The sequence below is a fragment of the Molothrus ater genome, chromosome 5, assembly GCF_012460135.2.
Source record: "Molothrus ater isolate BHLD 08-10-18 breed brown headed cowbird chromosome 5, BPBGC_Mater_1.1, whole genome shotgun sequence".
Taxonomy (NCBI): domain Eukaryota; kingdom Metazoa; phylum Chordata; class Aves; order Passeriformes; family Icteridae; genus Molothrus; species Molothrus ater.
The window spans coordinates 67,447,045-67,474,044 of NC_050482.2; the positions used below are offsets into that span (position 1 = coordinate 67,447,045).

The window sequence follows — 27,000 nt, forward strand, 5'->3', positions numbered from 1 at the left end:
GAGCATGCCTGCTTCATTAGCTCATCCTCTGCTTGCCCCTCTTTCTGTCTGCAGTCTCTGGCTTCTCTCCTTGATTATCCATATACTGTTCACATAAGGAGCTCTCCCCAAGATTTAATTCTTGGGCCTGCTGCACAATAAAAAGGCATAACAAAGTCTCAAGATTGCATCCTGCAGAGTGCTTACCAAGGTTTACCTTGCCATTCACAACCTGTTTTCATGGTAGCTGGTCCAATGGTTACATAAAACCTGTGATTCAACTGGAAGGTACCAGAACAGCAGAAAAGCCATGCCTGTACCATCCATTTGCATTTTCTAGTCTCTATTTCTGAAATATTCTTATTTTCCCTCCCTAGTTAGTAACTTGAAATTTTGAGTCCTCTAAAAATTTCACTTCAAAAGATAACTTCCAGACACATTAAAAAGAACAAAAAGCCCAAATCAGCCTGTTTTATGATACTGGACCTGATAGAAGGGGCAGTTTAAGTACATCAACATAACAGTAATTCTTGCAAATGCGAGCTACTGAGGTCCTCATCAAGATGGAGGAAGGCAAGATAGGGGGCTGATTTTGGGGCTAAGGCTACAGCAGCCTGTGGGAGAGCACAGAGGAAATCCCAGTGGTGGTCGTGGGCTGGATTTGGCTGCTTACTGCATCCCTGTACCAGCAGGTGATGTCAGGGAGGGCAGGGAATGCCTGTCACTGATGGATGTCACGGCACCTGACGCATGCACCTATGGCTGAACACACTCTCTGCTGCACCCAAAGCTCAGGGGAACAAACTGTGGACCTTTCATCCATTCCCCTTGTTCCAACTACCCACTAACAGCACCCCTCAAGTTTTCCCTGAACCCCTAAGGAAACAGGCACTGGGCTGTGCTGCCCACGGCGGGCACCTCTCAGTTATCTCCCTCTTGGATGCACTGCCTCCCCACCACCGTCTCTGGAGCCCTGGAAGGGGGGTGGGAAGGGGACGCCTTTCTCCCAAACCCACCAGGTTCTCCCCTGCTGTGTCCCCATTGCTGCAACTGCTTGTCTGGCTCCTATGCAAAAGCCAGGGCTTGTCCCTTTTCATCCTGATGCCTTTCTCTCTGAGTTTATTGTCATCAGTCGTAGCAGGGGAGAGATGGAGGGAGGGGAGGAACCGTTCAGCTCGGTGCTTTCTCTTGTAACCTGTGCCTGACCAATCTACCTCCTCAGGGGCTGTGGGGAGCTCCTCCCGCCCTGGCATCTCCTCACCCCTCCTCGAGCCCCTCGGCTCCTGGCACCCGGAGAGGGATGGCAGCAAGGGCAGGATGAGAGAGAGAGAGAGGGACTGACAGCGACTGCCCTTTCTCCAGGATGCACTGAGAGGAATGAAAACCTCCCGAGCTCCTTCCTCTGGGTGTTTGGGAGCAGATCCTGCCTGCCTGGCGGGGTGACTCCTCTGCACTGTCTGTGCGCGCTCCTGTGCGTGTGCTGCTGCCATCGCAGATGTACCCCCAGCTGTCACTTCACCGCGCACAGTCGCTCCCTCTCCCGCCTCTCTCTCTCTCTCTTTCTCTCTCCCCCTATTTATTATTTACCGAGGATTACAGTCCCTTTCCCACGCTGTCATCTCGCTGTGCGGCTCCCTGCCCTCCACGCGAGGCCAGCGGCTGGCTAGGGACGGCTCCTGCCAGCTAGGGTCCAGAACAGAGGCACTTTCTGCTGGATTTGCTTTGGGATTGTACCGGGTTCAGAGAGCCGGGAGAGCTGCCATTCTCACAGGAGGGTCCATTCCAGCCTGAGAGAGGTAAGCAAAGACGTTTCCCTTTTGAATTTTCCCCCATGCCCGGCTAAGCGAGGCGAGCGGAGCTGCCCCCCAGGCAGCGGCTTCCCCGGGGAGGGGGCGGCGGGCAGGGCAGCACTGCGCGCCGGGCGGCTCAGCGCAAAGGCTCCCTTGTGCCACACTGACGGACAGAGGAACGGCAAACCTGCTGCAGAGCTTGTTCCTACTGCTTCCAGCCCGGTCTCAGTGCAGGCAGCCGGGAGCAACTTCTCCCAGCTGAGAACAGCACCGGCAGCTTCCCTCGCACCGCAGGCGGCTCTGGTGCGGCTCTGAGGCTGAGAACGCGGAGCTGGGGTCACCCCGTACCTGGTGAGCCCTGACTTCTGTCGGCTCCCCGGGGCTCTCACAGGGGTCGCCATGAGAGGTGCCACCCTCCTGACTTGTGATGGCTTTGGTGGCTATCATTTTGGACTCAGCTGTCTCAGTAAGAACACCCTAAAATGGAGAAGTATGGACCAAAATCGAAGAGGTTCGGCACTCAGTGCACAGCTTTAGGAATGGGGGGGGTGTATGTGTGTAAGTGTGTGTGGGTGTGTGCTCATGGACATGACCACAGGACATGAAGTGAAGGATGCCAAATCACAAGTAGAGCCAAAAATAAGTCCCGAGTTGCTTTCAGCATCTCTGCAGGCTGAGCCTGTAATTTCTGAACTTTTGGGTGGAAGGCACAGCACTGAGGGGGGTGGATGAAACACAGAACAGAGAAGCTTCACAGCCTTTTCCAGCCCTGACTGGGATGAAAGACTGAGAATGAGGTCCCAAACGAGCCGAGGTGAAGCACACTGTGGACAGGAGTTATATGCAAGTGTTAGCCTGTGTCGGTGTGTGTTTGTGTGCATACATACACATGCACAGACACGTGCACACACACACACACACATCCCACACAGGGCATTCTGCCCCCTCCTCCTCCCTCTGCCTGACCAGTTCATTACTGTCCCTGCATCTCCTGCTAATTAAGAGCGACATGTTAAACTGGAGCTCCCCTCATTTGGGGAGAGAGGGTGTTTGAAGCTGTTGCTCCAAGCAGGTCATCACCAAGCTGGGCCCCAGGCCCACCACGTGGACTGTCAGGTAACCTGAATGTGCCACATCCAGCACAGCCCTGATGGGAATGGCAGTGGGCAGGATACAGCACTGCTCTGCTGTGAGAGTCTGACCTGCCACTCAAGAGTGGAGAGAGAAATTCAGATCTCATCTGGGGAAGGACCGGAGCTGCTGCTATTATAGGAGAAGGAAACCCTTAAAAGACAGGGGAACCCTTGAACACAGACAGCGACTTGTCCCAAAGCAGAGGACCTTCCTAGCAGTGAGGAGAAGGGAGCCTTTCCAGAACTGCAGACCATTTTTCTTCTGAGCTTTGTGGCTCAGATCTGTTGGGGGGTGGGGGTGGATTTTCCTCTAACTGCTGTGGGCAAACAACATTTGCAAGGGAATTATTCCACATGAGCGAAAGGCTTGCGGGAGTTGTCTCCCTGTCAGACATCAGTGCTGCCTCTGTTAGTGCATCCTGTCCACTTGGAGGAATTATGGTAAATCCTGAGCAAAGGGGCTGCTTGCAAAGAGAAAGGGAGGAAGCCTTCTTATGTAATTTTTATACCAGATCATAGCTTTACCCTTTCCTCCAGCAAAGTGAATGTCACATGCTAGCAAGGTGCACTCTCAGCTCAGACATCTTTAAGAGTCACTCCAGCTTCCTGCCCTTCCTCTGGCTTTTTTTTTAAGCCTGATGCAGAAAGGATTTTCTAGGCTTTTCTGCACCACAGAAGCCTGATGAAGGCAGAGCTGTGTGTCATTAGGGCTGGGAGGGTCAGCACAGGGCCACAAGGATACCTGGACAGAAGCCTTCAGGGAGCAACAGAGACTGGAACAGGATGGGGAGAGGCTCAAGCCTGTGGGAAGGCATTTCTGGGTAGTTCTTCCGTGACTTTTGCCTGTTGCTGAGTCAAAAGACAGAGCAGGCAGTTTCCTTCACTTGCCATGTTTGGTTACAAGCAGATGCTTACACTGCTTGACAAGTGTCCCAGTCCTGGGTGGCTCAAACCATAGCTCAGATGACCATACTGGGATGCTCCGGCCAGCTGGGTAATGCCTCAGCATGCTACACCATGACACACACTCAGTTCTCCCTGGAAAGAAGCAGGAGTGGGAGTTCTGGGATGTTCCTCCTGCTGCAGGGAAATACCTTGTCACACATACCCTATTCCTGCTGTGGCTTTACCAAAATGCTGGCTCACAAAAAAGCTTTCTGTGATTGAGGGGATGATAACAGCAAGAAGATGTACATTTTTTTCTATAAACTAGTTCAATTCCAGACTCATGACAGGGAAGGAAAGGTTGCTTCATCTGTGAGGGGTTGGATTATGTGAAATATATTATTCATATTTCAAAAACAAGCAGTTGAAAGTTAGGAAATACTGGTACTGGAGTACCCACTGCACTGGGTTACAGTCCTGACTGGCAGGATCACACATTGTATTTTCATGAGCTGCTTCATTCAGGGTCCTTGGCTACATGGCTACATGGTGCTCAAGGAAGGAGTGAAGCAGGGGGCTCTTTTTTGGTTTTTTTTTTGGGTACTGCAAAATGTGTGTCTCTTTTATTTGTTTACTGCCTGCCAAGCCAGCCCTGCAGGCAATACATCACTATTCATTGTTTTGTGCTGTTCTGAAGATGTGAGCAGCTACAGTTGCCTTGTAGCTGATGATAGAGAATTTATGCTCCTGATGAGACAAGAGAGAAGGTGGTTTTCATGGCTTTTGAAGAGAAAAGAGACTTCCCCTTTTAGCCACACAGGGAAGGAGCAGCAGGTGCAGGACAAGGGCCTGGGACCTCTTGGCTCTCAGTGCTATTGAGTCCCTGAGATTGTACCAGTTTGCTGGCTAAGCTGCCAGCATTTTGGAAAACAGCTGTGAGTGTTCAGCAGTTCTGCAAAATGGCCCCTAGGGTCTCGTGCTGGGCACCCGCAAAATCAGGAATGTACAGACTGTGGCCTCCTGCCAAAACTGCGGTTTAATATTTAATTCTGACCATATAAAAACAGCCTCATTTATTACAACATCCTCATTGTTAGCTTGAGTATCATGTGTCCTTTGCAGTGAGTATGGGACAGAGTCCTGTGAAAAAAAGAAATATAACTTGGATGGGTGAGCATAGGCAGTGCTGTGCTGCATCCATCCAAGTGGCTGAATGAATGTTGGGCAAGTATAAGCTGATATTTAAGTCCTTGGCTTTGCAAGCCTATTTTATCATACTATTTTATCAATTTTTTTTTTTCCTTTAATGAAAATAACAATTTCCTCATTATATTTTTATTAATGGGGAAAAAAGAGACTGTCTATTGTTTATGCTCTGCAATGCCCCATGCCCACCACAGGAAGGACTGAGACTTAAATTTACAGCAAAGCCACACAAGTCAGAATTTCTTGACTGACAGCAAGAAAAGCCTGGAAGTTTTTCTTGGAAGTCATGCCCTGCTACCATGCTCCTCCTCACTTCAAGGAGGCTGGGAAGATTCCTTCCGCATGAACCATGCTCTCACACAAGGGATAAAAAAGCAAGACCTCACCCTGAGTCTGGAGATGAGCTGTTAAAGGCAACTTGGCTTGGCATTCATCTCTTGGGCTGCATTTCCCCTCTGGTGAGACTCCCTAGTGCCAGCGCTGCCCAAAGTGACTTTGCTGTGAGGTACCTGTGTGGGGCAGAGGGGCTGAAGGTGGGCCCTGCTCTCCACACTACTTCTAGTGATTTTGATGGGATGTGACTTTGCCATTAAGGTATCTTTTCTGTGGCTGCAAACCCTGTAGAAAACTAAAGTCACGTCAAATTTGCAGACCTTCCTCAGCCTCGGCAAGCTCTGCAGCATGAGGCTGTGATCTGTGTGCTAACCCAGATGCATCCAAAGATCCTGGCTGGAGTTCTGGGTTGTGAGAGCTGTCACCACGTCTTGTTGAGCTATGGGCAATGTTCCCAGCTCGTAAAAAGCCTAAATGTGTCCCAGGGATCCGCAGGCACCCCTGGAGCTGCAGGCAGCAGCCTAGATCTCATGCGGTTTGTGTGGACTTTGCAGGGCTGCCCCTCTTGGATGCTCTGGGAAGGTGATGGGGCAGCAGAACAGCTCCAGGTTCTTACAGGCAGCAACCTTGTGCCACAGTGACAACCAGGTGAGGCAGATCTCTGCAAGTCACTAAGGCAGAAAAAGGTCTCCTTCAGAGTGCAGTACAAATGCATTGTGTGGAAACCTCCTTTCCTCAGGAGGTTTGCCAGGAGCTATGTGCATTCTAGGTTGCTGATCCCCTTATGATAAGAGCTGAGAGGATTTTTACTGCCAGCATCTTGTGCTCTGCCCCACCACTGTGCAGGCATGGATGGTCCCTGTCCCTCTGGATATGCCCAGGGCACAGCCTTGTGACACCTTAGTTAAGTTCTTCCATTTTTCCAATCGTCTCTCTCCTCCTGCTCCAGCAGCCAAAGTGACAAGCCACTACCCTTGCAGCTCATTTTGGGAGCCTGGCACCCAGGGAAGCACAGCCAATGAGGGGAGTGAGGAGAAGGGGGAGCAGCCTTGGTGGCAGCAGTTCTTCACCACGCTGGCTTCTCCACCAGAAGAAAGAGTAACGAGAGTCAAGCATAAGGAAGGCCAGTGAGCTCAAGGGCCCAGTGTATTTCAAAATGCAGGCAATGAAAAAAGCAAAACCAGTTTTTGGGCTAATGCAGAAATGAATGATGGGAAACAAGCAACTGTGAGGCATCTTGTGTGCAAGGGATCACCAAGGCTTGCAAAAGCTTGCCTCATTTTTGGAATGAGAAACCACAAGGAGAAAAGGCTCATGGCTGAAGTGCCTTGACCCCCATAAGATGTAACAGGGGTCTCTTGATATTGATCTGGAAGCCCCTTGATTTGGCAGTCTGGTCATGCTGTTCAACAGAAATCTGGCCTAGTGCTCCAGGGACAGAGCTTATATTGATTAAAAACTTACATTTTCCTATCTTCCTAAATTGATGCACCACCATCTACTACTCTGTTAGTGTAAATGTATCTCTTATCTCAGACAGGCTGGCACCTTCCCTCTTAAAGATCTGCTGCACCCTTTGACTCTTACTTAGAGACCCAGGGAAGGTACTGGGCCATGTTAAAATTTTTGACCCCTCAGAGAATCCTTCACAAATGTGGGCCCATACACACCTTCGTTCTCGAATACCACCTAAATAAAAACAAGAAAGAGAATACTTTGGATTCAGAGCACCATCCAGCCAGGAAGTGCAGAAAATACCTGTGAGCACAGTAGTGATGGGAGTGAGGACCACAGAACCAGGATTCTCCCACCAAGCTGTCTTCTCTGCCTGCAACCTTTTCCTGGTTGTACCACCCACCCACACCCCCAGGATAGGCTTGCCAGGAAGCAGGGAGCAGCGTTTTAAATGCCAGTGAGCTGGAGGATGCTCGTGGGGTGTAGAGGGGGAACTGGGAGCAGAAGGGTGCCTCCCTCAGACCTGCAGTCCTTCTGTCAAGGGACTGAGCGAAAGGATTAAAGGCCTGAGCTACCACTTACCATGGGATTAACCCCTGCAGGAAATTAAAGTTGTAGGGAAGGCTCTTCACTCCACAGCTGAGAGAATGAGAAAAACTGGGATCTGGATTAGAACTGGCAGGGCTGGTGACAAGCCACCACCCACAGCCAACTGTTCCCGGCTGGATCAGAAAATGTTATCTCAACCTTCACGTAGAACCCCCCTCCACATCTCACTTGGTTACCAATTTTTGCCAACAGTGTGAGAAGAACAAAAACATCACCCTGTGGCAAGAAAAAGAGGAGGAAACTGGGTAGTCAGCTCACGTGTCCCTCCTCTGAGCCCCTCTCCCACTCCCTCACCCGCTTCCCTTCTCAGCTGCCTCCGCTCTGCAGGGAGGAAACAGGCACGTGGTCTGTCGCGTTCCCTAGGACTTGGAGAAGATGCTGGCACACACATGGCTGGATTTCTTCCTGTCAACTGCCCCCTCAGCTCTCCTCCTGCTGCTGCTCTGGGCCTCCTCCATATGCCACACTTTTCACTGTGCTGGGACTTTCCTGTCACTCCTGGTTGGATATCCCGTTGTCTCCACCTGCTTCCACAGCTTCCCAAGGAATTCCACATCTCCACAGCAATCTGGGTCTTTCCCAGTAGTGATACCCTCTCCATGTCCCCTTCCTATGCTCTGTATTTCTCAGAGGATTTGCTGAGGCTTTATGCCCTTGGTTATTTCCAGCTCCTCCAGAATTTCCCAGTCTCATTATTTGTGCATTGGTCAGGGAGGCTTGGGATGCAAATAGTGTTTTCTGCTTAAGCTATGGAATGAGGAATCAAGAAAACTGGCTTCTGTCCTGTTTTTGCCACAGGCCTGTCAGGAAACTTTGGGAAAACCTGGCCAAAAATCCTTTATTCTGTGTAGCTTTGATAAGGCCTACAAATGCTCTCTGCAGGACAGGACAGCTTTTACAACCCCAAGTGCAAACGCTGCACTTGACAGCTTTGAAAATCCTCAGTGAGTGGGGAACTGATGTGGACTAATGATGAAGTAACAAAAGCAAGGCAGCTGAAATTTCAGCCAGCCAAAATCAGCAGCTAGTTTTACCTGCATCATAGTTTAGCCTTCCATAAAATAGGGATAAAGTTGATCTTTCTTGGAGGGTCCTGGGGAGGAAACATTTCTTACCATCAACACATTTGCATTTCAGAAGTGCCTATATTGTCAATCCAAAAATCTGAAGCTTTTTGACCTTTTCATATTACAAAGGGTGAGGTTTTTATTTGCATCAGGCCAGGAATGTGGCAGAGTCCTTCACAAGACCAAGTGGGTTTTACACTTTTTTTGCTTGCTTTACAGCTTTCTTTGCGAGGTGTTTTGCTTAGCTGAGATTGATCACTGCAAGTCAGAGGGCACTATTTCTTCTGCAGCTGGGTTTCTTGTATGAATTTAAAATGTGCTTTCCATTGATTGTGACAGCACAACACTAATGAATCTTGAACACATGTGTTAATACATCAGCAAGTGCTGCAAATAAAGCTGGGAAGCTCACTGGAGCAATGACACACACTGGATGTTTCTACAGCATTGCTGAGCTTCTCTGCCACCTCTGAGTGTTTTTGCATTCCAAAGAGACAACAAAGAGGGGCTGCCACTGAGACAATGTCACCTCTTGGGATCAAAAATTTGCACAACCAGCTGGTCTATTGGGGGACCTGAATGGGTGAGGCCTCCATGCCATCTAAAGCCACTTGCGGTGTGGCAGTCAGGCCACACAGATTATGTCTCTGCTGCCACTTGCCCCACCAAGGGCAGATGAAGGGACATGCACAGAACAACATGTGTTAGTCACTAAATGCTGGGGTACCACTGTCCCTCTCCATTATGGGGTGATAGCAATAAAACATGGATCCTAAAAGCAACAAGGAAAGGGGAAGGAAAGAAGATAATCTCCTTAAAGCGTCCTCCATGCCCTCCCTCATGCTGCTGCTTTTCTGATAAAGGCTAAAGCAATTCAGCATTGGAAAGGGGAAAGGGACTTTGCCATGAAGGAGAGTGTGGGGGAGGGATGCAAGTCTGTGCATACTTTCTGATAATTTATTGCTGGCATCTGTTGCAGTCTCTGCTACCTACCCTTCTGTAATATAGGTCACCCACATGCCCTGCCAGTGCTCATAAGCCAAGCTGTTAACGGAGTCTGATCCCCCAGCCATGATCCAAGGGTTAGTGCAAGGGACTTGGAGAGATAATCAGAGACAGAGGTTGCTGGGCTCTGTCTCTGACAGTGTCCTCATCCTAGTGACACAGTCCCCTGTGTCTCTATCCTCAGTGCTGTTTTCTGGAGAATGGGATAGATTTATCCACCCACCCAGAGCAGAAGCACTACTCTGGGGCTCTGCTTCTGGGGGTCATTAAACACAAAATAACACCACCTGACAGCTACTGTAGGAGCCATTCATAGAGCACATGGCAAGCTTTGGATAGAAGGTGACACAGAACTGGGAAGAGTTACTTAGCCAGTATGTGGATACAGTAAACTGAAACCCTCCCTGCTCTTCTAGCATGCTCCTTGGGATCCTCCCCACAAAAAATACAGCTTTGGGGTGAGACTGCAAACATGACTGGTGTCTGGGCACAGAGGAGCAGGCACAAGGCAGGAATAGTGCCTGCTGGAGTTTTCAGGCCCTGGCAAGTGCTGCGGAGTCATTACAATCCCCTCTGCATCCCCCAGTTCCCTGCTCAATCTAATTAGGGGAATCCTCATTAGAGAGTCCTCTAGAGTCTGACAGCAGGCCAAATGTCCAAGTGGCACTTCAGCTTGGTGTATTTTTGGCCACTGGAGCCCATGGGCCAGAAACAGATGATTTCATTTTGTTGCTTTGAGCTGAAACTAAAAAAGTTGTCTTTTGCTGTCCTATTTGAAACATAGGAATAGGAAAAGGCCATCACCAGCCCCACAGGCAACCCTGCTTTCTCAAGAATGTGCAAAGACATTCAGCTCCAAGCACATGGAAGAAAGCTCTGGCCTCTGTGCCCCATGGATAACAGGGCATTCAGCTGACATGCTGCTCTAGGGAGAAGGAATCATTTAGAAAGCCCATGAGAAAGACACATGCCTGGTTTGTGGAGCCCTTGTGTGACTTCAGAGCATTCAGAGCTCCAGCAATGCTGACCAGCCTTGGGCCCCCAAACCCAAGCAATACCAGGCAAGCTCAGAACAGATGGCATGGTGCCTCTCTTGTTGAGCTGGGGACATACAGGGAGCATTCCCAGGTCTGGCAGAGTGCTGGCTGCTGGAAAAATCCCTGGCTGTCAGGCTGAAAGCAGCCAGACACATCTGGTGCTGCTTTGGAGAGGCTAGAGGTGTGGGCAGGTGCTATTTGCCCCAAGATTACACATTCCCAGTGCTGCACTGGCAGTGAGTGCAGTTGGCCTGGTGCTCTGCAGAGCAGAAGGCATCTCTTGGGCCACAAGAAAACTGCTAATTAAGTCAGAATTCAAGACAAGTCAGAGGAAACCTTTAAAAAAGAACTCTTGAAAATCCTCTCTGCCTCCTTGCTCTCCTGACTGTGGAATATTAATCACTAAGGGTATAATGTTCTTATGGGCAGTAGATGCGTAGGAGAAACTGTTTTTTTTTTTTTCTGGATCTTTGGAATTAAAATTTCTCCATGAACATACTTCTTCAAGGTATAAATGCAGAAGCTCATTGACCCTCACCTTTCAGCAGCCAAGAACCTCTATGTATTCCAAATCTATTGCTCTGCCACCTGGGCATATGGTGTGCTTGGAGAAGCAGGCAGCTTTGTGGAAGACATGGAGGTTAATAAATATGGGTTACAGAAGAGTCCCTGGAACATGTGCAAGCCCAGCTCCGTGCACACATTTGTAAATGTAAGCTAGGTTGGTGACTGTGCATTTGTACATGAAGGTAGCTGCTTTTAAGTCTTGGAAACACGTGTATGAGTGCACACAGGGTGGCTGCTATCTATGGAGTGGGGAGTGTGGCATATATGTGACATGCTTTAAAATAATCTTGGGTTTATCAAGGCCCCTCCATCTCAGTGCATGTTGCAGCGCAGGAGACTGACATTAAAGCCTGAACAGGTGTTAATCACTATGCACTGTAATAAATTCTAAACATAGGGAAAAGGCTTATTTATACATGGCTGCTCCTCCCACCCTGCACTCTCTGCTTGAGCCTTGGTGCTGCCTGAGGGAAAGAGGCGCCCGTGAGGTACCAGAAATGAGTGCAAGAGCTGGACTTGTCCTGCTGCAGCAGAAGGAGCCGGGGGTGGACCGTGACCCTGTCCCCATCCTCACACCCGGGTGTGCCAGCCCTGCCCTGCCCTCAGCCCCCATTGCTGAGGACATCTTGGATGAATTGCACAGAGCACTGGGAGAGACACCAGTGCATGGCCTGAGTGGGGGCTGAGGGGACACCATAGAGGGACACAATGTCATAAAGCACCCAAGGAAGCTGGTTTTGTTGTTTTTTTTTTCTTTTAAATTGCTTAGCCCCCCTAATTGGCGCGAAGCCAGCTGATACAGATGGGGTGTTACAAAACAGAGCCAAAAGGCAAGAGCACAAGGAACAGAGCTATCTATAACCCTGACAAAGTTAGATGGAGTGAAGGTGGGGAAGAGGGAACGGCAGAGCATGGCAGGCGGCTGCCCCTGATGCTGAGAGCAAGGACGTGATCATTTGGCAACAGGATTTGGAGCTGATCGACTGGCGCTATCCAGCAGGCAGATAAGGCTCTGTGGCTGTCAGCTTAACTCTGCCGTTTATTCCAGTGCTGGAGGGAGTTAAATAGAGCACACGGAAAGCTGCTGCTGGGGACTGAAAGTCAAGGAGGGAGAGGGAAGGAAGAGGCTGTAATTGGGCAGTGTCCGGGGAGTCGGGTGGAAGTGGCTGCAGGCAGAACCCCTCCAGGTAAGTGCCTGCAGCTTTTCATCCTCCTTTTCCATATGGACAGGTGGGGACAGGAGACTTCAGGGGTGGCATTTAGGATGGAGAGGTTTCTGTGGGGGAGGTTGAAAGTCTCCTCGGTCAGGTCGAGCGCAAGCACCAAACGGGGACAGCTATTTGTTGCAGCTTCTCCTTCAGTGGGAACTGCAGAGAAAGGGCTCCAGCTTAGTTTGGGGAGTGGGGGGCTGCAGCAGATGAAGGTTGAATTGGTTTCTGTACTATGAGACGTGTTTGGTGCATTGGCATTTAGGTAAATGATCTAAATAGCCTTGCAAATGTGCTAGCCTAGGTACTGAACCTGCTTGTAATTTTCATCAAGATGCTAATTTTAATATTTCCTGGTGGTTTACATTCCCATATAAAATAAATCAGTCTGGGAGCCTGGGGGAGTGTAGGCACCTGGCACGTGTGTGGGGAGAGTGTCCTGGTGGCAGTGCAGCACCCAGCTGAAACAGCTGCCGTGGATGTTGTCAGAGCCCCTCAGAGGGGATGGAGGATGGCTTATTTCTGTACTCTGGTTGAAATGTGTCCATCTATCTGCTGCTGTGACTGTGGGTGGCACGTCAGAGAGTACGCAGGGGGACAGAAGGATTTGTGGTGTTTTCATTTTTCCTGCCTCCTTGTATCCAAAAGGGAAGCGGGAGGGAAGTTGAAACCTGTTGTCAGTCACTTACTGTCAGGGGAGAGTTTTATGGTCTTTGGGTTTCTAATTAGACTGAGGATTTTTCCTTCTACTAATTAAGATGCAATTCCTCTCTTTTCAACACTCCCACTCAGTCTCCCCCGCCTCAGGTCCTTCCTTATCCTTCTCCTCCGAGGCTCGCTCGCTCTTCAGCTCCTGCAGTTGCTGCAGTGGGAAATCCCCAAGCTGAAGCTGTGCTGCTCTAGCCACCACATCCATTTTACCTTAAAACAGACAGGAAGTGCTGGTAGGGAATACGGCACGGGGGGGTGGGGGGACGGGTGTGGTGGAACGGGGGGAGGAGGAGCGGGGAGAGAAGCAGCTTGGCAGCCGCTGGTGCCCAGATCTCAGCGAGCCTGAGCCGTGCGTCAGGCAGAGGATGCACAGGTGGCACCAGCCTGCGTGGAGGCGACAGGAATGAGCCGGACTCTGCTGCCCTGGCAGGGTCACCTTAGCAATTCATCAGGTTAACCTTGAGCATGAAGCTAATGTAGCTGCCATAGCAGGCTATTCAAGCACAAACTTCTCTCTGGCACTTAGGTGAATCAGGTTTTATTTCTGCACCGCGAGGTTCAAAATGAATTCATGTTGCGCCTCCTGAAACACCCTCCATTTCTCCTCCAAAACAGAACTGATGCCTCAAAGGCAAAACACTAATTGGGCAGGGGAAAGGACAGCACTGAGCTCAGCACCCAGGGAAGTGAATGTCATCTGCTCAGCTCTGCTTTCCCTCTACAGGACCTGGCAGGCAGGCTACAAGGTCATTCCCTCTCCCTGTGGGGCCGAGGGCCAGGCTGGCTGTTGGATGTGAAGACACGCTGGAGAAGAGCACGATGCTGCCTGCAAGTGCTGGCCACCGGTGGAGGAGCAGGTTCCTCATGAGGTGGCAGGAGGCTTGTCGTAAGTAATGCCTGCCCAGGTACCAACTACCATATTCCTGTTTGTCAAGGGAATGGGAAGAAAATGGGTCACATCAGGGTTAAGAACAGGGGAGAGGGACAGCTAAGAATGGAGATGTTTGAACTAATTCCTGATTCCTTTAGAGGCCAGGCTAGCTGGGAGGGAGAGTGATATTCTAAAGCTGAAGATGGGCTTAAAGTGGGACAGCGAGTGATGATTGCTTCTGAATTCCAGTGGGCCTGGCAGGTGAGAAACCGCACGACAGACATCACTGCACAAAGATCCACCCTGAACATTTCTCAAATCAGTATCCTATGAGCTGCAGGCTCCTCTCTGTGCTTGGGGTTTTACACAGGCTGCTGAGCAAAGCTCTTCACAGCAAAAGTCACAACAGATATTAGAGGGAAATGCAGGATGTGAAGGCAGAATTCTCCTACTGGGCACTGCCACATGTAGTGAAAATCAAGAAGTAAATAAAGAAGCTCCCTTTCAAATTAAATTGTAAACGTTCAGCCTCTGCATCTTCCCAGTGGGCTGGGGCAGCTGCTACAGCACCCCTGAGTGCAGAGCAGGCACTGCTAGGGTGATGTGGGGCTTTGGGAATTTATCTGCATCTCAGAGAAGTATCTGAGGACCACAGCTGAGTAAAGGGGACACTTGGAGAGTGTCCCTCACTACTGCATGCCCAGGCACCAAGTAGGTCTCTGCTTTTCCTCGTTCCAGTCCTCCTGGTCACATTTGGAGCTAAGAAGCTGGGGGAATTACTTCCTTCTCCAGAAAACAAACATCTTTGTAATCCATCCTCACAGACGAGACTGTCTAAATTATTTATAATGAATGCTACTGAGTCTTGACTTAATGTGATATACCTGGATCATCTTTCTGCCACCTACTAGAGTCACCAAACACCCCACAAAGTAACTTGATCTTCCCTAAACACAAAATCACTTATTATCCATCCTTCTGTAGGGCTGGAAGACAGCTTCAAGTTTTGTCTATTGCTTCCCTGCCTCTCTTTCCTGTAGAGCTGCATCTTAACCAACACAATGAATTCCCTGGCCTCAGCTCACATCCTCAGGGATGTGAAATGAAAACGAGATCTCTCTTCTGTACGATTTTAGTAAAATATTTCCAAAAGCATACAGCAATATATGGGTAACAACAAGACATTTTTGGCATATCCTACATGGCTGCAGAAGCCTGGCATAAATCCACTTCCTGAACATAACCACAGCCAGCTGCCTGAGGCTGTTCCTGCCAGCCACTGCCAGCATACACACTGGTGGAACCCCACAGCCACCCAGTCGGCGCCGCAGGCGGCCAGGCACTCTGAGAGATAAGCACTGAGCAGAATGCCACCTGGATAGCATTACACATGGGCTGCTCTTGCCTTTCTTGGTGTACAAAGCAGCTGTTATCTCATCATCACAGCTGCCAATCTATTATTAATACTGGGCTTTTGTTAAGCATCCAGGAAAAGACGGGGTCACTTGAATGACTCATTGCTCTTTCCCTTCCCCACTCTGGCTCCCATTCTTTTAATTCCCTCCCTACAACAAGAGTGTGACATATTCTGAACAGAATTAAATATCAGCCAGCCAGTCAGTACCTGTGCTGCACTAGCCCATTGGCTATGATCTACTTTCATGGCAATTTCTGCCATGGGCTCCAGCCTCTGCGTGACTAGAAAGCACAGAGGTGGTCTGGGTAAAGATCTGTCTTACATTTCACCATAAGGGTCCATAATTCTCCTTAAAAGAGTACATTTATTGGCATGGCCTGGGCTGATGTACACCTGAGATCTCGACTGTAGGATAGTAAAAAATGATTGAAGAATTGTGAAAGACAGATGAAATAGGAAAGAATTGATATATTATCTCTGAACATTTATCCCTTGCTCCTTAATAAAGTCATATAGCTTAGGATTCAAACAGGAGAGTTCTCCTTAGACTACCAGTCCACAAATCTGCCAATTCTCACAAGGATCACTGGGAACACAAAACTTGCCCTGTGCAGGATGACAGGGTTGGAGTATGAAGGCACAACGCTGACAGAAGCCAAGTCACTATAAAAAAATGGGAAAAAATGGGCTGGGGGTCAGATTAAACTCTGGAGAGTGGCACAAGGGAAGAGAGGAAGAGCACAGCTGACTGCAGAGCTGCTCCAGGCAGAGCTTCTCCACAGCATGAGTCTCCTTTGGTTCTCTCTCTTGTCGCCGTCCTTTCACAATTCCTTTAGGATTAATAAGTAAAACACCTGCTTGTTGGTTCCTTGGAGAAAAGCAGGACAGAAGAACCTGACTGCCAGTTCAGGAAGGCAAGACAATCAACGCATCCCCTTTAGCTACCGCTCACCCCTCAAAAGACTCTACCAACCCAAGTGACTGCCTTCTCTGAAGGAAAGTGAGAAAGGGAGAGGACAGGCATGATGTACAGACAAACCTGCTTCAGTTTTAGTCAAATGCTCAAACTTGTCACCTTAAAAACTGCGAGGGAGCTGAATTTGCTTCCCACATTGAAGAATAGCGGAATTCATTGTGCGATCTCAATTCCACAAAAGGAACTAAGATGAAGGATGCAAATGTTTTACATAGTCTGCTTAAACATAGCTCCCACTCCTCTAATGACAAGAGGCACAAAGCTTGCTTTCTTGCTGATAATGCTTCTTTGTCACAAAAATGAGAGTTTGAAAAGCTGCTGGCTCCCAGGGAAGGTTGGTAACTGTGCCCTGATGCCACTGGCAGGATCTGGAGTCACGTCTGGAATCCAGAGCAGCTCTAAAAAATGCTGATTTGTGATTTGTCCAACCTTGAGATAGTGTAGGAGAAAGGGTGTGTGTGTGTGTTAACCCTTTTCCTGACACTGCTTTTGTCAGTTACCAATGTACATCTCTTTTCCTCATTCCATTGCTGTGGGCCATTTTGGTCAGATGTGGTTTAAACTGTTCTTTGCATGTCTGCTGTCTGCCCAGTTGGTGACCATGATTCAGGGTTTGCCCCATGATTTGACTGTAGTCCAGAGTGTGTCCAAAGTTCTTAATTAGAACAATTGCTGGATCTGTACCCAGTTAGCACCTCTAGATGGGGGTGGTCACTGGCCACTCAGAGGTACTTCTGGAGCTGTTGCTCTGGGATTCAGAAACTGTTTTGAGAGCAATGGCAAGTACCAGGTGTGCAGTGATTTAGGGACTCCTTGTTACTTTTTAGCAGTTGTCTTGGTCATCCCTTTGTAATGTAATGCAATGCTTTAAAAAGTGGACAGCACTGTGAATATGGTAAGCAAATGACACCCTGATTTAGAGTCTTAGATCTGAGTCTTATCAATCACAAATATTAGGATTCAAACTGCAGGAGCACACCTGAAATGTAGGTTGTTTTACTTTTCATTTTTCTTAAAAGATTTTTAATAACATATCTGTTTCGGAAAAATTGGAACTTCTTAATTGTACCTGGTCCCTCCTGTCTCTACCCTGACTGTTTAGAAAGAGCTGTCCTTTGTCAGAGGTGTCACCTCCCACCACTCTCTGCTCCATTATCCTCTGACAGGTACCAGTCCTCCAGTATCTGTTGGCAAAGTCCGCTGGGATGCACTGTTCTGACTTTGCTGTGAAACTGGAAGGATATTTACTTGCTTGTTACAAAAAAAACAGGCTAAGAGGAAAGTCATGCTGTCAGGATGCAGGCCAGGGGTAAAGGAATGTAGCTGTGAGGAAACTCATTACACTGCAGGGCATTGCAGTGAAGAGCCCTGCTGTGAGGGCTGTGTTGTAGTCAGTGGTGGGTAAGTTTGGGAAAGCACTGATCTAATCCATGCCCTCTTCCTTTCCTGCTTTTCACCTCCAGTGCTTGGCTGCTGGCTCTCACTATGTGCTGCTGAGTCCTTCTTTGCTTGTCCTTCCTCCTGCAAGTGTAACAGTGGCAACCTGGAAGTGGACTGTAGTGGTTTGGGCCTCTCTTCCATTCCCTCAGACATCCCCACAAACACCAGGACCTTCCTCTTTCTCAACAACAAACTCAGCATCCTGCCAGGAGCAGTGTTTTCCAACCTCTCTGCTCTACAGAGGTTGGACCTATCCAACAACTTCTTGGACCAGCTCCCTCAGAACATCTTCAGTGACCTGGGGAACCTCACAGAGCTCCAGCTGAGGAACAACAGCATCCGGGCCTTGGACAAGGACCTGCTCCAGCACACGGCCCTGCTGCGCCAGCTGGATCTCTCCATCAACGGCCTGGCCCAGATCCCTTCAGGCATCTTTGACGACCTGCCTGCTCTGCGCTCCCTCTCCCTCAGGTCTAATCGCCTGCAGAGCCTGGACAGGGTGACCTTTGAGCCTCTGACCAGCCTGCAGCATCTCCAGGTTGGGGATAACCCCTGGGAATGCGACTGCAACCTCCGGGACTTCAAGCACTGGATGGAGTGGTTCTCCTACCGAGGTAGGTGCTCGCGTGCGGGAGGGGAAGCAGGTGGAGGAATTTTGGTCTTCGAGGAAAAGCAAGCAAAAGGCAGGCAGGGAAGAAACAGGAGCACATACAACTGGCAGGAGCAGATACAACTGTCAGGTCAGGTCTCAGCCAAAGAGCAGGAGGACCCTGCTACAAGTTAGTGCCCCTGCACCTTCATATAGCAACACTGCCATTCTGCGAAGTCCCCAGGAGCCCTAGATCTCCTATTTCCTTGCTTTGTTTCTAATCTGAACTATTACCTGTTTTTTTTTAATCTTGAGAGAAGAAACACTTTCCTCGTGTAACATTAAAATTTTAGGATCATGAATTCACCTTACTCTTTCTGCCTAAAGAGAAGAAATGTTTTTCACACTTGGCAATAACCATCCCATTCTCTTTCTTAAGATGAGAGAATTAGAAGTCAGATTTGGCTGTAAAGCACCAGGTTTGCTGCCAAAAAAAGAACTTTAGGAAACAGTGACACTTAGAAAAACACTGCAACTCACATTGGAGAACACAACCTACAGCTCAAATTAACAAGCCAGGCCCCAAATCAGACTGGCTATGAAATCATCATTTCAAACGGAGCAGTTTTTGACAAGTTTGCATTTCCAGATTTTCCTTGAAACACAGAAGACTAGAAAGGTACATGTCACTTATCAGGAATGCTGATGGGATGACATGCTTTCAGAAGCTGCAACTCAGAGAAAGATGGCACATTTTACAGGACTGAGGATTGAAGGCCTGACCTTCTGTTTCTGGAAGCAACGAGTAGGAAAGGGTCTCAAATCATGCAGATAGCAACAGTCAGCTGTCACATCCCTGCTGATCACAGCCATGCTGCAAGGAGATTATCTCTGCCTATGGCTACACTGCAGTCTGAAATATGCATTTGTGTGAGCAGAATCAAACAAGCATACGAGTGCCACTTTGCACTTTTTTTTTTATTTCTTGTTTTTCTTGACTACCATATCACAAAGTCGGTGGAAAGCACGCAGACATAACTTTGCTTTTTTTCCTCCCTTTCAAGGAAATTGCTCAAACTCACTCAAGCATTTGTTTCAACATCTGTCATTATTTTCACAGAGATGGATTAGTTGTCAGAAGATGGGATGTGTATCTGTTGTTTTTTTTGAGAAGGTACAGCCTGCTCCTATATTTTTGCCTTAATTTCTCTTTTTCTAAAGTGGTTCTTCTGAGACTATACATAACTCACTGAACAGTATGAGGCTGACTTAAATGGTTTCAGAGGGCTTTCATGTCTTGGCCTATTCAGATATGCACCAAGAGCTCTAATGTCAAACCCAACTTAGGCAGAGGTATACTGGCCAGCTGACATGGTTGAAGCTTCTGCAGGGAAAATACTTTAGCAGGTGTGAATGGAGGCCCATGAACTCACCCCAGCTGAGGATCTAACCCTGCTGCCTCTGTATGGGGATGGAGTTGTGATTGACTCCCCTTATCTCTGTTGGAACAGGTGGGAAAATCGACCAGCTGGCCTGCACCCTGCCCAAGGAGCTGAAAGGAAAGGACATGCGGATGGTGCCCATGGAGATGTTCAACTACTGCTCCCAGCTGGATGACGAGAACAGCTCTACAGTGCTGGACAATACTGGCCCACCTTGCACTAAAGGAAGCCCTGCTCCTTCCAAATCTAAATCAGGCCCAGAAACAGAAGTGGAGCCCAGTGTGGGATGCCCTCAGAAACAGCGGTACAGGCCTGTGAGCGTGCGCCGCGCGATCGGCACTGTGATCATTGCAGGGGTGGTTTGTGGCATCGTTTGCATCATGATGGTGGTGGCAGCTGCCTATGGCTGCATCTATGCCTCCCTCATGGCCAAGTACCACAGGGAGCTGAAGAAGAGGCAGCCACTCATGGGTGACACAGAAGGTGAACACGAAGAGCAAAAACAAATCTCTTCTGTGGCGTGAAACTGTTCTAGGAAGGAAGGGACAGCGATGAAAAAAGGTACCTGAGAGCAGTCAAGCATGGGGTCCTCCCAAAATACATCTTCCCAGACAGACTGTGCTATTGCTCCACTCACCCAAGTAGTACAACATGCTTCTGGGGGGTCAGGGCACCTGGCTCAATTTCTTTTCCTCTGCCCCAGGCCCATTTTGTGCCCTTTCACCCTTGGGCCCTCCCAGACAAATAAAGTAGAGTCAGACCTCGAGTGCTTGCTGTGCCTCATGCCCTTGCACAGAGTTTCCCTCGCATGCCTGCTGCAAAGGCAGCTGGCAGCTTCTGGGACCCTGTGTCATTCTCTCAGCTTCAGTCCTGAGTCATCCCGTGTCCTGTCAAGAGTTCTGTGCAAACAGAAAGAGAGCAGCTGGGTGAAACCCTGTGTGGGGAGCAGGACACCAGGAGTGTCCATGCCTCACCGTTAGGTCACTGCTGTTGTGTGACACGAAGCTGCTGCCTACCCTACAAATCAGTGCTGCCAAGATTACACCAGAAGGGAGGCAAGGTCCCCATGGTAGGGCAACAGTCAGTGGTAGATTTCTCTTCTCACTTTTAGAGGTGGAAAGATATCTGTATCACCCTAACACACTGCCAGGGAGTACAGTGTCCCTCTTCTTGCTCCTGGCCAAGTCTAAACCTTTGAGCTGGCACACACATCATCTGCTGCAGGTGCACAGCACAGAGTCATCCTCCTGTACACACACACACACACACACTGACTCATTCTGATCCCAACACCCACAGAGCCAGTCCCAGTTCCAGGCATCCAGGCACCCCACCTGCACATGCAGAGCTATCACTCATGCCCATGCTGATCTGCCCTCTGCATGCAGCCATGGACGCATCCAGCCACTTTACCTTACCCTGATCATTGTAGTGCGTATCACCTTCTGCTTCAGACAAAAAACATGCACACGCCACTGAGGAGTAACAAAAACATCTCAGCCATAGTACAGAGCCAGTGGGAACTGGCAGAAGATGATGGAGAGAGGCAAAGTTATTGAGATGACAGCATCAGTCTGTGGAAATAAGTACACAGCATCAAAAAAAAAAAAAAGAAAGGTGTTCTTATCTATTTTATGTCTTCTCAAATAAATGGAGAGAGTAAGGATATGAAGCCTCCATTTAGAAATGTTTGATTGGAAGATCAGAAGTGGGTCATCAGGAAAGACTGGAGGAGGAGGTGGTTTACCAGGAGTGTAAGCTGTGCTGAGTAGTGTGAGCCTAGGGGAAGGTGTCAGGGGAAGAAGTCACACAACCCAGGCGCTGCCATGGCTGGCACAGGAGCCAGCACAGTGTGTGGAACAGGGTGATGCAGCCAGGGTGACTAAAAAGAGTGGGTAGAGTTATGGAGGGTCTTGAGGTGAAGGCTGGAACCTGGAGCACAGTGTGGCACATGTGGGAGAGCCCAGGAAGGGTCTGGCACAGAAGACAGCAGAGCCCACATGCACTCCCTTCACCATCACTGGGGTGTCCAGTGACACCCACAGCTGCACCTGAGTGTGCCCACACACACAGCCGTGCACACTGCCACTGTCACGTAGGGTGACTTCCCCCAACCAGATTTTAAAGCCCTCAGACTGCAGTGCCTCCTATTAGTCTTAGCTCATTCTGACCTGACAGGGAAAAAAAAAAGTGAGAGGGAAAAAAAAATGAAAGGAACTCAACATAAGGACTCATTTTGTATCACTGGAAGTGGGATAAAATGCTGTCTCCAGGGGAGAGCGCACATTGCCATGGTAACCTGCTCTAACCCGTCACAGTGGGTATTCCTGGGCGAGGAAGATGACACCGGAGGTCGTGCATCCACTGTGCCTGTGGATGGTGTGATCCCTGCCATCAGGAAACAAGCTGGCAGCCAGCCCAGCCTTACAGGGTGTTTCACTAGCAACCTGTATTCAGAGCCCTGCATGCTCTGCAGGTGCACCATGCCAGGGCACATCACCTCTTCCACCTGCTTCATCTGAATCCCAGTGCTGTCGGACATCTCACAGCCCTCCTGTTCGCTGTGGCTGGATCCCTGTGGAAGCAATGCACCCCGGCTCCTCACTCCTTCTGGTCCCAGAGAGGTGGCTGTACTGATCCATGGGCACACAGCATCATTAATCAAAGCCTGGAGTGGCAAAATCCCTCCTGGTCTACCCAGGGTCACCAGAGCCAAGGAGACAGGGTGCTCTGGACTGTTTTAGCATGGGGCAGAGGAGGATGTTCTTCAGGGAAGCACAAGATCAGGCTGCCACGGAAGAAGAACTGGGAGAAGCAGTCAGCCCGCCCACCAGTGCAAGCACACACTTTCCTCTCGCTTCCAGCACTCTGTGGGGAAGAGGAAGCAAAGGAGGGGGGCTGGTGAAATGTGAGGAGGAAGGACTCTTCCCCCATGCACTGTACAGCCACTCCAACCATCCCATCTGCTCCAAGTGTAGCCCGCTCTGAAGGGCAGAACTGGTGCACTGCAGACTCCATATGCGTGTTATTGCTGTTCCACATTCCCAGCAAGCCAGGAGCAGACTCTGCCTGCTGGATCCAAACCTCTCCCCAAGCTCCCTCTCAGGGGAACCTCTCCCTTTACCATACTGGACTCCGCAATCATACTTGAAATGGGACTTGAGTCAGAGTGGTATATTTATAGATCTATATTTTACTTGCATCAAATAATGGTGACATATTGCACAAAACAAATGGGATCTATATATGTATGTGTGTGTGTGTGTGTGTGTGTGTGTGTGTGTGTGTGTGTGTGTGTGTGTGTGAGATAAGAGAGAGACTGTTTTTAAGGGAATAGACAAGAGGTGAAATGAATGGGAAGAAGGTAGGGGACAATGCAGGGGTTGAGGGTGTGAAATCCTCCTTTCCCTGCACCTTCCCTGTGACTTCCTCCTGCCCTGACCAATTTTTCTTTGTTGCTAATAATATTTTCTATATCCTGTGTTGTGGGGCTGGTGATGACCTTGCCCATCCCTTCCTTTTTTTGTTTTAATTTATACGGCAGAAAGTCTGGATTTATCTCAACCCTAGACAAGGGACTGCTATGTTTAGCAACCCACCCAGGAAAGGAGAAGACAGGAAAGGGGAGAACTGAGTGTTGCTGGGAAACACATAGGCTGGCTATGAGGAGTCCCTCTGGAAAGCAAATACTCTGTTTGGCAGGATGAGGACCTGTCCTTTTGCATGCAGAGCAGAGTAACTGGGCTCACTGGGAAGTGCCCTCTTCATGGCACTGTTTGCAAACAGGCTCTTTCTCTGCTCCCCAGCACACCTGGAAATCAGGCTGCCCTGGTGTGACTGAGCTGCTGCACTGCCCACAGGCACTGCAGGGAGCACTGCATCCTCAGCAGGCAGAAACGAAGCTCTGTGGGATGCCGGATACAGAATGAGACCCAGTGCTCCTTGTGTGCCCAGCCAAGGGGTTCCTCTGGTGTGTGGGGACAGCAGCTCCTGTTGTCCCTGCAGGTGTGGCTGGGCGTGGGGGGAATCCCCCTGGATGCACCCTCTGCTGCAGGCAGCTGCTCCAGTGACACATGCAGGTGCCTCAGCAAAGGGACTTCTGGGGCTGACAGGTCCAACACGTGCCAGGGCAATGTCAGGCTGGCAGGGCCACCAGGAACAGCCCCTCCTGCTCCCCCCACTCCCCTTCCCCACACATCCACCTGTGGGACAGGTAGGCACATCCCTTGCAGGGAACAGATGGCACTTGTAATTCCTTTTTCTTTTTTGTTACTGTTTGAGGGAGAGCGACAAGATTTTCTAAAATGATTGAATGGAGGTTTCTTTGGCATGAGACAGAAAATTTTTAAAGGTATATTATATTTCTGGCTTGTTGTTACAGAATAATAATAAAGAATGTATTTTCCTATGCTCCTTCTTGTTTAAATGAGATCTCTGATAATACCATTCACTCTTTCCCTACTCCCTGCAGAAGCAAACACCACAGGGACACAGCCAGCCAAAGGAGGAAGCCCCTCAATTCCCACAGATATATTCTTGTCTGTACACACTGTTTGGAGTGAATGTGCACAGACACACATCAGTGTAAGTCAGGGTGAGCCTCTAGGGCTAAACACACAGTAGGTGAAGGTGAGACCCTAGATCTAGAAACACACACACAGAATGCTCCAGGGACACAGCCAGACAAGGGTGATTGTATAACAAGGATAAGATACTGTGGCAATCAGCTCATTACATAAAAGTAGAAAGGGCCAAATTAATCCCTAGTGTAAGAATGCAGGAGCCAATGGAGTTATAGTCAGGTCAAATTTGGTTCCAAAAGCCTTTTTTTTTTTTTTTTTTTTAAATTAGAACATGTAACAAATGTAACAAATAGGGAGCTATGGGTTCCTACATCTCCAGCTTCCTGACCCTCTTGAGCAAGGTTATTTCGAAATGGATGGAAATTGCTATCTAATCCTACTGCACCCCCAAGTACACAAGCTGCTACCCCTAGAGCTAAAAGAGTCTCTCCACCAGCTGTTCCCTGGCTAGGTCTATCACACACAGCTAAGAAGTTTAAATTCCCCACTTGGCCACTTTCAGTGCTAAGCATACACAATTCATCACATTCCCTTGCTGTAAGAATAAGCTCATCCTGACGCATGTGGAACCACGCAGGATGTTAAACCCCACCATGAGCAAACCCTTGTGCCACCCTGCTCACACTGCTGTACTCTGTCACCCTGCTGGGCTCAGGCTGATCTTCAGAGAGAAACTGGGAGCAGAACCCAGCTAACTCTTAATCTGCTCACAGCTGAGGCATCTGTTCTGCTAAAAAGGTACGTGCTGCAGGAGAAACACCATTATTGTTTAATAGCATGGTGTCTATGACACATACTTTAATCTCATTTTGCCAGCTAGGTAGAGGAGTGCACGCAGATACTACTCAGCACTTCATATCATACCAGAAACACAGAGCAGAAAAAAAGCAAAGCCAACACACTCATCTGATGACTCTAGGCTTTTTCAGTTCATGAACTGTCTGGGAGCAGGCTGTGATTTTCTGCAATTATTTATTATAATTTGATTACTATTTGATATTGACCAATGTATTTGTCCTGCTTACATACTACTCATGCACGCATATAACACCCTATATAATAACCATGTAATTCTGTACATATAGCAGGTAAAATATATTAAATAGGATTCCTCCTCAGTATCTTGTCCATTAGCAGCCCACTGTGCTGGCTTGAAGAAGGTTTGCTAGCACTGATTGGAAGCATGGCTCAGAGGGTCAGCTTCGATCCTCTGACCAGATAAATGCAAGCCCTAGCAGAGGATTTCTGAGGGCCAAAAAGACTTCCCTCCAAGAATAATGGGCAATGCAACAAGCATTCACCAATGAATAGTTACAGAATGAAATGTGAGTAAATAAACATTTCCTGGGTCATTCTGGGGTGCTCTCTACATCCGTTGCAGCCCTGGAAACGTGGGGACAAGGCAGCATCCTCACAGCTCTTCTCCCTTCAGAGAAAGGGGAAAAAGCAGCCAACAAGAGCCAGATCTGTCTTTCCCAGAGTTCTGCTCTGCTGCAGCCAGGCAGAGGCCATGTGCAGGGCACCTGGAGACAAAGAGAAAGCAAAGCATGATGCTAATAATAACTCTGCCTCGCATGGAGCTTCTGGGCCAGGACAACCATGTGCTGCTCTTTGCTTGGGGCTCCAGGCAGAGATTTGCCCCTTCACATTTGCTTTTTCTGAATCCTAACTTGGGAATAAACTTGTTTTTTAGCACAGCTGCAGAAAATCAACTTGGAAAGGGCACTGCAGGAGTGAGAAATGCAGGTATTTTGTTTGAGGGAATACACACAGACCATACCCTGCGATATTCAACCAGCTCCACGTAAAGCTCAAGGGAAATATGCACAGTAACAACAATGCTTTGCATTTCTATAGTGCTTGCCTTTGGCAGCTCTCTGGGAGCTTGCAAACATTAATGAATTCACAGAGGCAGAGATTCAGAGAATATAAAGGCCAGAAGGGACTTTAGATCATCCAGTCTGACCTTCTGCATATCGCACGCTACTTGGAAACTGTGTGGAAAAGAACCACGAGCATTATTTGGGGGTGGCAGAAAATGCCTTTCTGTGAAAAGCTGAAAGAGCTCAATCTGTTTAGCTTATGAAACAGAAATTATACAAACTATCCTGTAGAAAGACCAACAGTAAGTGTTTACATGCAGCTAAGTTGAATATTCCATAAAGTCATCTACCTTTTATTTGAAAAACACTCGAAAAAGGGAAAAAATATTGTTTCCCTTGGTATCTTCTGACAATACCTATTCATGTTCATTGTTAGCATTTATGCTTACTGACTAATTTGAATCTGTTTGGTTTTTCTGTCACAGTTTTTTGTTATTCTCTCCCCTAGATTAAAAAAAAAAAAAAACCTTCAGTAACCATCAGCTCTCTCTGTGGAGGCACTTTATACTCTAAATCAAATAATCTCTCAGTCTTCTTTTAGGTACAATAGGCAGATTGAGTTCATTAAGTCTTTCACTGAAAGCATTTTCTCACCTCTGGAACAACACTGGAGCCTATTGTCACACTGCTTCCAGCTTTTTCTCCTCCTTTTAGAAGTATTATCCTCACCCACCAGTATCTCTGCTCTATACTGTAGACACTACATGACTTTTGCCACTTTTCTCTACTCCTTCCCACCAAAAAATGTCTCACTAGGTTGTGTGAACATTGTTCCTGCTTTAAAGATGGAGGCAAATGTAAATGCTAGGACAAA

At 48.7% G+C, this 27,000-nt stretch overlaps 2 protein-coding genes across 5 annotated transcripts in view; one reads left to right on the forward strand and one right to left on the reverse strand.

Annotated features, from left to right (window-relative positions):
- Window positions 1-27,000, reverse strand: part of CACNA2D4 (calcium voltage-gated channel auxiliary subunit alpha2delta 4) — a 120,031-nt gene that overhangs the window by 26,711 nt on the left and 66,320 nt on the right. The window lies entirely within an intron of this gene.
- On the forward strand, window positions 1,202-24,133 carry LRTM2 (leucine rich repeats and transmembrane domains 2). Of its 4 annotated transcripts, XM_054514823.1 has the most exons (6): window positions 1,202-1,775; window positions 12,115-12,253; window positions 13,067-13,218; window positions 13,710-13,871; window positions 17,713-18,303; window positions 19,790-24,133. In XM_054514823.1, the coding sequence occupies exons 4-6, from the start codon at window positions 13,805-13,807 to the stop codon at window positions 20,242-20,244; spliced, it is 1,113 nt and encodes a 370-aa protein (XP_054370798.1). In that variant the 5' UTR covers window positions 1,202-1,775; window positions 12,115-12,253; window positions 13,067-13,218; window positions 13,710-13,804; the 3' UTR covers window positions 20,245-24,133. The 4 variants fall into 4 exon arrangements, with proteins under 4 accessions (XP_054370798.1, XP_036256438.1, XP_036256440.1 ...); XM_036400547.1 differs by lacking the exon at window positions 13,067-13,218 and having other exon boundaries at window positions 1,664-1,775; XM_036400546.2 differs by lacking the exon at window positions 1,202-1,775 and having other exon boundaries at window positions 6,098-12,253.